Here is a 13746-nt window from a genome sequence, read left to right as displayed (position 1 = left end):
TAACACTCCTATCTTTCCTATAAAGAAACCAAGCTCAGATGACTACAGACTGGTGCATGATCTACGCGCCATCAATGCAGTAGTGGGTGCAGAGATACCTATAGTACCAGATCCACACACATTACTTTCAAATATCCCTCATGACGCCTGCTGGTACACAGTCATTGATCTATGCTCAGCATTTTTCAGTGTGCCATTACATCCCGCATCACAGTTTCTGTTTGCATTCACATTCAAAGGACAACAATACACATACACACGCCTCCCACAGGGATATGTTGAGAGCCCATCGATTTTTAACAAAGTATTGTCAGATGATTTACAACACGTAAATGTCACTAGCATCGTTTTGCAGTATGTTGATGACTTGTTAGTTTGTGGCACATCTCAGGCGCAGTGTGAGCATGACTCAGTCCTGGTCCTGCAGGCTTTAGCAAAGGGGGGACACAAAGTAAGTAAAGACAAATTACAATTTTGTCAGCCACAAGTTGAATATCTGGGCAGGCAACTGTGTGGCAGCAAGCGTGCTATTGCACCCTCCCAGATCGAAGCAGTGACAAAAGCCCCTAAACCACAAACGGTGGGGCAGATGCTCTCCTTTCTGGGGATGGCGGGGTTCAGCCGCCCGTGGATCTGCGACTACGCTATTAAAACAGCCCCGTTAAGAGGTTTGATACGAGCCGCGGGTCAGACGGACGGCTCAGCTACGCTACAGTGGCACCCTGAGGCAGAGGGAGCTTTTGAAGCCCTCAAAGCAGACATGCGAACAGCGCCAGCACTAGGTAATCCTAATTATGCTAATGTGTTCCACTTATATGTTGCAGAAAAAGCAGGTTATGCGTGTGCGGTTCTGATGCAGGACACTCCCAGTGGTAAGCAACCATTAGCATATTATAGCACCAAGTTGGATAACATTGAAACAGGTCTTCCTCCATGCTATCAGGGATTGGCAGCGGCAGCTTTTGCCTTTCAGAAAGCGTCAAGCATCACAATGGGACACCCGACTATTTTGTATACGTCACATCAATTACATGCACTAATCACAAGTCCCACATTTGTTTTGACACAGGCTCGACGGACAGGCTATGAGGTAATCCTTGCTGCCCCAGAGCTTACAGTACAAAGATGCACCACAATCAATCCTGCCACCCGGATGGTGACTCCTGTAGACGGGACACCACATGACTGTCTCCAGACAATAAATGAGTTCATGAAACCACGTAAAGATCTAGATAATCAACCAATAACTGCTGAAATAACTCTGTTTGTGGATGTTTCCTGTTTTAGAGATGCAGCAGGAAACCACGCTGGTTACGCCATAATACAGTTGCAGTCTGACGGCTCTTTCTATGAGGTACAAGCCACTAAACTTAACCAGCCTTGTTCAGCGCAGCTCGCAGAAATCAAGGCTTTGACTGCAGCATGTAACTTGGCAGCAGGTAAGACCCTAAATGTATATACAGACTCACAATACGCCTATGGCGTGTGCCATATTTATGGCGTCACGTGGAAGCAAAGAGGCTTTTTAAGGGCAGATGGCTCTCCAGTAACTCATGGGGAAGCTATTTCAGCTCTGCTAGAGGCCATACACCTCCCTAAAGCACTTGCTATTATCAAATGCCCGGCCCACCAAAAAACTGACTCCCTGATAGCCAAAGGCAACAATTTAGCAGATGAAGCAGCTAAACGTGTAGCTACGCCCACATGCATGGGACCACTTTTAATGGCAGAGAATCTGGAACCTATAACAAACATAACATCTCTTAAAGAAGCACAGGAAAGAGCCGGTCCGTGGTCACATCAAATATGGATCAAAAGAGGCGCAATTAAAATCCAAAATAATCCAGACCCACATAAAAATGGCCTCTGGCTCAGTGCGCAGGGTCAATTTGTCCTCCCACCGGCATTGGTACCAATTGCCATTCAGGAAGCGCATGGTCAAGACCATGTCGCTAGGGGGGAGATATTGAGACGACTGCAAGCAGTCTGGTGGTCACCAATGTTGGCACACAGAGTTGATAGATGGATAAATGCATGCACGGTATGTAACACGAATAATGTCAGGAGAGCGTTCACGACACCGTTAGCACATGTTCCGGTGCCTGAAGGGCCATTTCACCATCTGCAAATGGATTACATAGATATGATAGACAGAAAGAATGGTTACAGGTACATTCTTGTGGTTGTGGACAGGTTTACCAAGTGGGTGGAAGCAGTTCCAACAAAAGGTCCAGATGCGAGGTCAGCAGCTAAGTTTCTGTGTAAAGAAGTTTTTCCACGGTTTGGAATACCAGATGTAATGAGCTCTGACAATGGTCCGCATTTTACAGCTAATGTGATGAAAATTGCCATGAAAATGCTAGGAATTAAGCAGAAATATGGCTGTGTGTATCACCCTCAGTCACAGGGACAAGTAGAACGAGCTAATGGAGTTTTGAAGAACAAAATCACAAAAATTATGGCTGACAGTGACCATAAGCTAAGCTGGGTGGAGGCATTGCCACTTGCTTTGATGAGCATGAGAACACAGTGTAACAGACTAACCCACCTAACACCGCATGAAGCACTAACAGGGAGACCGATGCCAGTCCCCTTTTACAGAGGACCCTATGAAGGGCCTCCGCTTGAACAATATAAACATCTAACGCAAATATACAAGGCTATCTTCCAACAGGTCAAAACTGTGATAGAGGCTAAGGCCACACAGTTCCCACCACTTCCCTCAACAGGCGTGGCTCCCAGGTGACCCTTCTGAGCAATGGATGTCTCGGATGCACGACCCGTCTCCTGCGCAGGGACCGAGCATGCTGCAGGTGCTGTTGGAACAACCCGCACCACCAAAACCAGGGCCAGGGAATCAGCAGGTGAGACCATCCAAGTCTACTGCCAAAACTCCCCGGCACATGCAGCAGCCAGTGGCCCAGAAGTCTCTACAGCGCCAGTGGGAGGAGCAGATGATGATTGGAGAAGGATGGCCGGCGACTGAGGATATTGACGAATCCACCTCATCGGACGAGGAGGAGAAGGAGGCCAACTACGTCCTACTGCAGCCAGGGGGAGGAGCAGAGGCATTGGCAAAAATGACCATGGCGGCATTCTCCAGGTACCTGAAGGGCCGTACCCCTGAAGAGGTTGCCAACCTCCGGAAGGAAAGGGCCAGAATCAAGGCCCGGATCAACTGGGCAGCAAAGCGTGACCGCCTCGAAGCGGCTGCAGCACAGAAGAGAGTGTGGGCTAGCACCAGGAAGACGCTGGAGAGAGCATGGGCTGTTGAAAGAGAGGCAATGAAACAGGAGTGGGCCAGCGAGCGGGAGAGATTGCTGGCCAGATGGAGGCACGAGATGGAAATCCGGGTTGACAAACAAAACCTGGTGAGGCGCCTCCTACGTGAGCTGGAAATCTACAGACGCCACACTCGGGAACTCTCCCCTAATGCGCCATGTCGTGTGGCACTAACTCGGGCATTGGCTGATATGATCGCCGACGAAGACAACCTGCCCACTCACCGCAGCCCAGCACCCTCTCCTCGAAGCCCATCACCCTCATATTCACCCACCACTCCTATCCGCTTACCAAGCCCTGATGAGGGACCCGGGGTCCCTATCCTCTACATCTGAGACCTTCCCGGACCTGAGGAACGCTGAGAACCCCATCACCAGGCATCACATGTAACCTCTCCCTGGTGGTGGCATTCCACTGTGCGTCTGGCACATGGAGCAAAAGATCTTCATCTCAGCAGATTTAATTTCTTTTTACCATGGTATAATCATGTTTACTTTATATGACTCAAAATGTGTGATGTATTGTAGCTCCCTTTTGGAGATTTCATAGTAAAGGTTTAATTGTCACACTACATTTGATAAAGTTAGTCAAACACTAGTAAAGGTTTAATTGTCACACTACATTTGATAAAGTTAGTCAAACACTGGTAAAGGTTTTGATTGTCACATTACATTTATCTACTGTATCACCGCACTAAGATTTGTGTGAATATATACTGGACCAGTGTGCTGGAATTATATATCCTGTGTGACCTCATATATATATACTACTGTAACGCTAAAACGCTTGGGAAACGAGTTTAAGGCTTGCACCTAGTCCTTGTGAGAGCTGGCATAACTCCCACTTAAGCTGTAAAAATGGATCCTTGTCAATAGTGATAAAGTGAACCTAGTAGGGTGGCTACGGCCATCTTTAGACGGCGACATTACTGAGATGTGACTAATTAAGTCACATAGGGGGGATAATGTAGAGTAAATAATGTGGTGAGAGTTAAGCTAGTATCTCTTTATGAGGGTCTCTAGAGGGACTATGTAGCTATTTGTATGACAAAGTGTGATTAAATAATGTAACCCTGAGTGATCTATATGATGTTATATGTATAATCAATATGCTGCAGAGATTTAACTGAAAGGTGGAGAAGTACTGGAAGAGAGGAGAAGTAGAATAAGGCCTAGATAAGAATGTTAAGTTTGTGCCAGAAAAACACCTGTGATCTTTCACCAGAGATGTTCATTAGGGTGCTGGTAAGAATAAGAGAGAAGCAAGAATAAGAATAAGAAGCAAGGTTACCCAGCTGGGCAAGAAGCAGCATTAACTAGGACTAAATAAGAAAGACTCTCAGTAAGAAATGAAAGATAGAAAAAGCTGTGTATAACAGACAGAGATGAGTAAGAAGTAAGAATATGGAAAAACTCTGTGGGAACTAACGGATCATTTTAAATCATAGTAAATAAAGCATAGAAAGGCCCTATGAGAACCAATGCGGGATTTTAGATCATGGTAATAGTTTCAACCCCTAAACATATTGATGTCTCTCTGCCAGGGGATGAGGTAATGCCACCTGCACCTAGGGGGGGCGGATTTGGAGCAGCCCCTAGGAGGAGAAATCTAAAGAATTAACAAATTTTATTGGAGGAAAGGTCATAATAAATATTAATGATGGGATGGACAGATGTGTGTGATTTCTCTATAATAACTCATGTAAGTGTCATTCGAGTTAGAGAGCTTATGGACTGCACCTTGTGTGTATTATATTTGTTCTCTCCACTTTTTATCGATAATAAAGTGTGTCACAAGATCTTGGACTCCTGCTTGAAGATTTTTGAGACTTGTTAGAGAGTTTTTTTGGAGCTGTTTTCCAACGGGGCTTTTGATTAATTGTTAAAGATAAGAGAAGTAATTTTTTCCAATTGGACTCCTTTAAAAACTAATTTATGAGCTATTTGACCTACAACTTGGACCAATAAATTACACGACAACATCAAGCTCTGAGTAGAGTCTAAAAGCAATAAGAATAAGCAGTCTTGCAGGACAGTACAGCAGTGGTGAAGTCCTCACGCAGCCTTAGAGGAAGGCCCAGATTTACTAATGTAGCCACACACGGCAGGGAAGCCACAGTCCCTGATTTAGCCTGACAGAGTGTGAGATTATGATGCTAATCCTCTCAGCTAACGGTATCAGGGTACTTTAAGGGTTGGTGTTAGAGGACTGACCCTTAGCTCTGGGGCTGTATCATTTTGATTGACAGCAGACTGATGATTTGTCTGTCCTCTCCTGTCCTCAATCGGGACATAACAGTGCTTTAATGAGCAGTGGCACCAAATTGTTAATTGGTTATATCAAATAGGTAAATCAGTTTCATTTTGGCAAAATGTGGAATATATCTTGGCCAACATTCTGCTGTAAAAGAGCCGCTCCAACAATAATACTACTGATATCAGCTGTGGAAAAAATAAAAGACTTGGTGCCTAGCATGCAATAAGTGCTATGTGGGTATTATTTTTTACCAGTTGACCTGCACTGATCAGATTCTTGATGCTATCAACACATTACTGGCGTCAGCAGCTGATTGGCTTACTGACACCGTCACATAGTTAGAGAGTACACTGGCTGGGCCAGATTTAAGTCCATTCAGTCTATTTTTAGAATGCTTTTATTTTGGCGAGAAATGCTGAACATGTTGTTTTTTTTATTTTTACCATGAGGGTTTTGTGTAGAAAATAAAATCCCATTCAAGATGTAGAAATACATATAATTTAAGGAGCCACTAGATGGCACATTTGCTTTGTTTTAGTTTCTTTACAATATTTATTAATGGCTTCATCTTATTCAGTAATTTATTTGACAGGTTTTGTTTTATTGATATGTGGTTGCAACTATACATTGGGCTGATTTAATCTGGGCATGAGCTATACTTTAGGAAAATATTTTTAAAAATACAAGGTAACCAGAACTGAAGCCCCTAAAATCCACAGCTTAAATTGAACAATTGAGTCTTCTTTCTAACTTTATATCCCTCCTTACAAAAAGAACTGCTTCTAATTAAACACAGCAGTAAAGCATGCTCATGTGACACTATCTGTTTTCGGCATGTAATTTAACACTTTTACAATATATGAAAGTTAAAAAAAACACCTTATCAACAACTAAAGTCCCCAAAATTGCAGCTTTACCCATTTAATCTCACTAGATGGCATTAGAGAACATAGAATTGCAGTTTTGAGCCTCATTTTGTTTCTGTACAACCTGCTCACACTCACACTGCAAAGTCTTAAAGAGATGTAATAAGCTTTTCCGGTGAATTAAAACTAAAGCAGGAACCATCTCCAGGCTACTTACTATATTTCTAATTAATTTTAATCAATATGAAGTGCTGTGGGCCCAACAAAACCTCATTATCTTATCCTTTTTTATCTTTCATTTCCGGTATGTTTCCTCTAAGAATTGTTTAGAAAAAATATCCATTTGGTGCTTCCAGGAAAAGCTGATAGTCATGCTAGTAATCAAAAAAGGGGGACACCAAACAAGTGTCAGTTAATATCATATACTCATGGATCCAGTTAGTTTGACCTAATGCCATTTGGTGAATTATTGATTTGATCTATTGTTGGAAATCTGTACTTGAAACCTCTGAATTTCTGCAATAGGGACCAAGCAAAGCCAGAGGATTGGATGCAAAGTCTGGACTAGAGCTGCAACAATTATTCAATTAATCGTACAATAATCGATTATTAAATTAACCGACAACTATTTTGATCATCCAATTATTGGTTTGATTGTTTTTTTTAAAGATAATAAGTCCAAATTCTCTGATTTCAGCTTCTTCAATGTGAATATTTCTGGTTTCTTTGTTCCTTTATGACAATAAACTGAATATCTCTTTGGTTTGTGGACAAAACAAGAGATTTGAGGACGTCATCTTGTGGTTCGGGAAACACCGATTGATATTTTGCAACATTTTATTGACCAAACAACTAATCGATTAATGGTTTAAATAATCGACAGACTAATCGATAATGAAAATAATGGTTAATTGCAGCCCTAGCCTGGACCATCACTCTTTACCATCTTCATCCCACATTTCTAAAGTGGCAAGTGCACGTTTTAAACAGTTTCAGTTGTCTTTGCATTGTAGGATTGTTCTGAAATCTGCTATATTAACTGTATGTCTTAGGCGGTGTAGTCTGAACTCCCCAAAAATGTGAAAAAACTGGTGATAACGTGTCAAGCAGAAGGGGTCTGCAGCCTCTCAGAGCTGCTCAGACTCTGGGGTCTGCTAGAATGTGGAGGTCACGGTCAGTGCTTTGTTGCAGCAGTTTTCGTGATGCTCTCGCAGGAATGTTAGACCGGAACCCCCCGCATCGGCCTCCTCGTGTCCCAAGCATCCAACCATTGGATACAGATGGAGCTAAAGCCTCAGCCTCCTCTGATGGCTTTAGGGCTGCTCTGTGGTGTGGGCCGAGCCAACAAATAGCATCATAACTAGGGGAATGCAGTGAGAGGAGGGGAGGCTCTAATGAGAGCCTGTAATCACTTAACAGAGACCAGGTGCTCTGTGTCGTACTGTAGCGCCGCGCTGCACACAATAGCATGCCACTTTCAGTTTACAAGAGCAGTAAGCAAAAGGAGGTCTGGACAAGCTCTAGATTTTGTATGCAAAAAGTTTATTGAATAACAATGTTATTGCTTTGACACAAATAAAATAGATCACATTTACAAATATATAATATACATATAAAACACATATCCTATTACCACAGTTTGCAAAAAGAATAATGACAATTAGCTACAATGCCCATATATATATTTCTTCCTGTACAAAAATAGTTGCATAAGTACTTTAATGTAACCTCTATATAATATTTAAATAAAGGAATTCATATATACACATACCTGCAATAAAAACAAATATAGATTGCACATGTTTTTGTACAAACAAATAACAATTTCAAGTATATTTCAATCCATTGTGGACTGGCACATATCTCACAGAATCTAAGGCATTTTCCCTTATACAGTGTCCAAAACTTGATATAAACTGAGAGCTTCACAGCCCTGTAGCCTATCTTCCTGTTTGGCATTGTGTTGAAGATATCTTTTCCTGATGATTCATTCGACTTTAAGTCCAAATGGAAAAGTGCAGACAAGTACTGACAGTTTGGAACACGGTGGTATAATCCTTAGAGGATAGCACTTATCAAAGTCCTGGCCTTGAGGAAGAAATGTGTAAAGTCCCAGAATGTTAGAAGAGAGTTCCCTCTTTAAGCCAGAGGATGTGTCCACTTTGCCAGGCATTAGCACTCTTCATATCCCTCTGCCAAGCAGAGAGCAGCACCTGTAGCTCGCTCCACGCCGTGCCATCCAGTGTCTGTACGCCAGCTGCAGCTGTCTGCAGGCTCTACGTCGCTGAGCCGCAGGGCTCAGCCTTTAGAGAAACTCAGTGCAGCCAGTCTTGCTCTGACTCAGTTCTCATGCCTTGAAAAAATGTGCCGGAAAATACTTGGCAGAAGTCTGAGGCATCTCGAGAATTTTAGAACAGAGAGAGGACGCTAACTCCCTCGCTTTTGTTCCCAGCTCCTCTGGCGGAGTCCCGCTCATGTCCGTCTGAGGAGAGCCTCCAGCTTGTGAACTTGCGACTCATTTATGCTCCACACGGGCCTCAGCCTGCCCTGATCCAGCCTCAGTGTGACTCTTTGTGCCGGGAGAGACCGACGCCTCCGGCCGTATCCCTGCGGGCTGATCTTCATAACGGGAACGGTGATCTTCAACTTGTTGTTGAGCTGGTGCAGCCGGTGTGCGAGGTCGTGCACTGTGCAGGTGCCCAGCGAGCAGCCCTTAGACCTCTTGGTTCGGACACTGGTGTGAGAGCTGCAGGACAGAGAGAGAGAGAGAGAAGAGGAAATTAATGCATGCTGTTCACTCCTGAGTTCTTCTCTAAATCATATGATGGTAAATGGAGACAGGTTGTAGACTTCCAGTGATGCATGGTTAGTATCTTACCTGGAATGTGGCAGCAAAGTATCCCTGATGTCTTCTGGTCTGACAAAGTGCTCAGACTCTGCTGTCCTCTCTACTGATACACTGTCAAGATCCCTTCTCGATCTGCTCCCGAGCCATATGCTCAGCCTGCCAAAGGAGGAAAAAAAGTCCATTAGTCTAAAGAAGATAATACAGTAGACAGGTAACAGCTGTGAAGGACTTGACAGACTGTCACATCTTGTATCACATGAAAACATTTGGATTATCGGATGAATCACTCTTCAGATAACTCACCTTTTTTTCAACTCCGGATTCACTTCAAGTTCCACACAGTGTGCTACTGCTGCCAGCAGACAGCAAGAGAGGAAGGACTGGAAGATCAATTGCATTTTGACTCCTGTGGAGAGTGGAGAGAACATTTGTTAGTGATTAATTTATGCTATCAGTTGATATTTAACTTCATGAATTTCCCATTGTCCCTCAATGCATATAAACTCTCTCATACAGTAATCCTATAAGTGGCACACTGGTGCTTGCTTACACAAGAGTCCAAAAGCCAAGTTATTTGCACTTATCATTCATTTATTTAAAAAGTTAAGCTAAGGTCAGCTTTTGCTCGGTTAAGTAAACCTACAACCATGCTTTGGGCCCCCGGCCAGTAATGCGAAGGACAGTCTACCAATGAGGAGTCCAAAATAGACTCAGCTCAAAAGTCAAACAAAACCTTAAATGCATTTCAACATAACCAAATCAATAGAAACTTATCAACAATGCACAATGTAGTGCCTGCCAGATGCTTTACACCTAGAAGGCAACGCTTCCACAGGCATATTAAGAGCTGAACAGCTTATATAACCACACAGATAACCTGTCCTTGTCCCTACACTTGTGCCCCGACCTCAAAAAAGCAAGAATAGAACCATCAGCTGGTAGCAAAGAAAGCAAATCACAGCAATAAAAAGAAAGAAGTGCACATACCTGTAATGCTCTGATAACTCAGCTGGATGAGAAAAAAAAGCTCTTCTTGTAGACTGAGCTGTAAAAGAGTACTCCACAGGTTTCTTGAAATTGCCACTGGTTCTGTAAGGCAGCTGTGTCACTCTGCTAATAGCTCCTACACACCAGACTGGGAGCCTTTATACAGGAGGTGGGAGGGGCTCATTGACGGACACACACACTCTCTCATCCTTTTCCCCCACCCCACCAGCACACTGCTGCTGTGCTGCTCGCTCATGTTCTACAACAACGAAACACAATCAGGAGATCAAGAATGAAAATTGAAAATTAAAGTGATAAAGGAAATAGTTTTAGAAGAAGTGCAGTGCAACAAGTCTGTCCTGTTTTCACTGTTTCACTAAGTCAGCAACTTTTTTTTAAAGCTGAGTTTAAATTATGCACCAACAAAGTTTTTCAGTTCTCATTAAAAAAAAAGCTTATTTCAGTATATGTATGTATATAATGAGAAGAAATCTATAGTCACCAGTTATGTAAGTCAAACAGCACATTAACTTCCCCCAGTGAGAGTACAATGTGTTCGTCTCAGCCTGCTGCTTTCTATAGGGGGGTATTAGGACTCTAAATAATCACAAAAGAAAAGGTTTAAACATTCATCTTGTGATATTTGAACTTGGAGGTGAGGTAGTTCTAGTTTCTGTTAACGTTCCTTTCAGTCCAACTGGCTAATTGTATAAAATAAAAATTTAAGGAATGTTTCCTTAGCCTGCTTTCAGGGCACTCCCTGGCACAGTGAAGTTCCATGTCAGCTTTGAAAGTACACTCAATGATGAATGTGAGATTTGGAAAAAGACAGGCATTGAGTAACTGATTAATAATAGTAAGTATGCCCAACTGTAAACACAATATACTCAATGTATTTGTTGTTACAAGGCAAATATTTGACTCCGGACTACCCATGTCATTTATTTTGATATTTGGATAAATGCGAAATGGAATTTTACAATTTATCTAAAAATAAATTGGCGAGTCAGAAAATGAACTCGAACAACAATCTATGACGTATAAACAATATTGTCTCAGACATTATTTTAAAATAGTTCTGCTCATTTGTTGCTCTTATGATTTACAAGTAATATGCCTTTTTCACTTTTTCACCTCAGGAATGCACAAAAGAATCTATTAGGTGATAATAAGGAGCCATCAAGTCTGCCTGGATGTCTCACCCTCTCATTATTTCATTTCTAATGGGTGGGTCAGTTCAACGAGTCACTCTAATCCTGCATGCAGCACGTCTTACATGGCCACATTGTGTTCACGTGTGTTGTGAAACATGCTTCTTTCTCTGCATTGTATTTATGATTAGTGTGTGAGGCTCAAAACAACACCTCTGTCAGTAGAGTTCATGAGGCAGATGTGGATAATAAGCCCCTAGGGGGAAACATACACAGAAAATAGCAGCACAAAAAACACATCAAGGAGGTTATAACTTTTTTGTTTATCACAGCCTTCATCTCGCTAACAGCTAGCGTAGATCAGCGTCCGTGTCAGAAATGAGCTTGTTGTTATGAAGAGATCATCTACACTTTGGAAACAGGATGACTATGTGATTCCAGAAAGATTGCAATCATCACCCGCCCCTTACTGTCAGTGTATAAAATGCTGTAAGAGAAAAAACATTTGGTTTTAACAGCGTAGAAATTCCACTGCAGAAATATTCACGAGGGATGTTGTAAATTAGTTTTTGTAGTGTGGATCTTAGTTATGCTTTCAGTTTTCTATTTCAGTTTCGATAAGGGAAAAGGGAAATACAGTCCCCTTGGGGTCTTTCAACATAATTTCACAAATACTTCACACTTCCACTCCAGCATTTCTGCATCCTATAATTCATATCTTATTGTTTTTAGTCCCTGACACAGAACCTTCCTGAGTGTATTTATATCTCATGCGACCCAACTCAAAGAATACATAAATGTCAAACACATGTGCTGTAAACCAGCAAATGTTTTGTAAGCACTTTGTAATGATAATTGCCTCCGGCAGATAAGTAATCCCCTTAGTTTAGTTTACAACAGGAGATTGTGCAATCAGGACAACAAAATTCTGCTGTTGCTTTTTGGCTCCTTATATAGAAATCTTCTGCTTGTGCAGTCACTGTCATATGACTGACAGTTTTTGCACGACCTTATTCGCAGGTACGTGTGGCAGGAAACCTGAGCAGCTCGTGCCAGGAAAAACAGGGTGTGAAGCCTAAAGGCACACGTTTGACATATGATTCATAATTATCATAATGTCCTGATTTACCTTGAATTGTTTGTCACCTGTGTGTTGTTTGATGTCTCATGACTTTTTTAGTCATTCTTGTGCAATCATAGACACCCGGTCTGAATTTCTGAAGTTTTGGCTCCGGTTCAGCTATTTAACTACCTCTGCCTTTGTCTTCTTTTAATTACCAAACAAGAACAATAAGTGGGAAGGAAAGAAAGAAAGGCAGACAAAGAAAACAACAAATTAGAGAGGCGTTAAGAAGAAGGATGAAAAGTGAGAGAAAATCCTTTAGAAATTGCTTTTTGTTGCTGCTGTTGTTGACAGTGACGGTGGTTTTTTTGCATTCCTCAAAATCACATTAACTAGTACAGATTTTTATGTGTTATTCCCTGCGACAGCTTTTCCTGTTTTAATAAATATTCACGATTTTGCACAGACCACATGAGTTTATTCTGCCCCTCACACTTAGCGCCAAAACACAACCACGTTCAGCTTAATAGAGCAACTTTAAAACACAAACGATTGTTTGTGACAGCAGCAATAATGATTTTTCTTTTGTAGCACTCGCCACAAAATTGAGGAATTTAGTGAGAATGCACACAAATATGTGAGTCCATGAAATAACCCCTGATCATTTTAATGTTGCAATCAGAGCAGCTTTGTCATATTAAGAGGAAGAATTAAACCGTTTTTATGTGTTGTAATAAAACGTATGTTTTTTTTGGTTTTTGTTCTGGTGACACACTTGAATCACTGTTGAGGACAAATATTTGCTCTGGTCCAGTGTCCCTGGCACTAAATCCTTATGATAAATCAAAATTATTAGACTAAAAAAAGAGGTGAACAAGTATAGAGAACTAGTGTATTATTATTTAACTTGCTGTGCTAATATTCTACATTTCTCTGTGAAAATTGCCATTCCATATATTTATTTCTTATAATTATTCACCATTTCTGGTGTTTTTCCAGTTATTCTTGACAATACTTCAGGTCGTCTCTTTTCAAATTATTTATAGGCAAAAGTGAACGAATGAATCTTATTAAACGGCTGTTTTTAGTGTCTGGTATTTCCTGGATCAGTCCGTTAAACGATCTACAATGTCATTTAGCAGACGCTTTTATCCACAGCTACGTACATTGGAGAGATCATATAACACAAGAATAAGCAAGAATAAGTGGCATATATTAGATTAGGTTTATTTGTCATTGCACAGAAATACAACGAAATTCAATGCACTCATGTACTGGACTCATAAAAAAAGC

General features: G+C 41.7%; 1 protein-coding gene across 1 annotated transcript; it reads right to left on the bottom strand.

The window, feature by feature from the left end:
* Window positions 1–7942: 7942 nt before the first annotated feature.
* On the bottom strand, window positions 7943–10351 carry adma (adrenomedullin a). The gene is made up of 4 exons (XM_059354922.1): window positions 10240–10351; window positions 9556–9658; window positions 9283–9408; window positions 7943–9150 (listed from the first exon to the last, which is right to left on the bottom strand). Exons 2-4 carry the CDS (start codon window positions 9648–9650, stop codon window positions 8877–8879), a joined length of 495 nt encoding a protein of 164 aa, XP_059210905.1. The 5' UTR covers window positions 9651–9658; window positions 10240–10351; the 3' UTR covers window positions 7943–8876.
* Window positions 10352–13746: the final 3395 nt, after the last annotated feature.

The sequence above is a fragment of the Centropristis striata genome, chromosome 2 (assembly GCF_030273125.1).
Source record: "Centropristis striata isolate RG_2023a ecotype Rhode Island chromosome 2, C.striata_1.0, whole genome shotgun sequence".
Taxonomy (NCBI): Eukaryota; Metazoa; Chordata; class Actinopteri; order Perciformes; family Serranidae; genus Centropristis; species Centropristis striata.
This window is presented reverse-complemented; position numbering and strand designations above follow the sequence as displayed.

Bases quoted from the DNA above. Each gene is read 5' to 3' on its own strand.
- adma (XM_059354922.1), bottom strand. From the start codon at position 9,650: ATGCAATTGATCTTCCAGTCCTTCCTCTCTTGCTGTCTGCTGGCAGCA. The intron at 9,409-9,555 runs GTGAGTTATCTG...CTCCTTTGGCAG, and splicing joins AATCCGGAGTTGAAAAAAAG to GCTGAGCATATGGCTCGGGA. The intron at 9,151-9,282 runs GTAAGATACTAA...TCTGTCCTGCAG, and splicing joins ACTTTGCTGCCACATTCCAG to CTCTCACACCAGTGTCCGAA.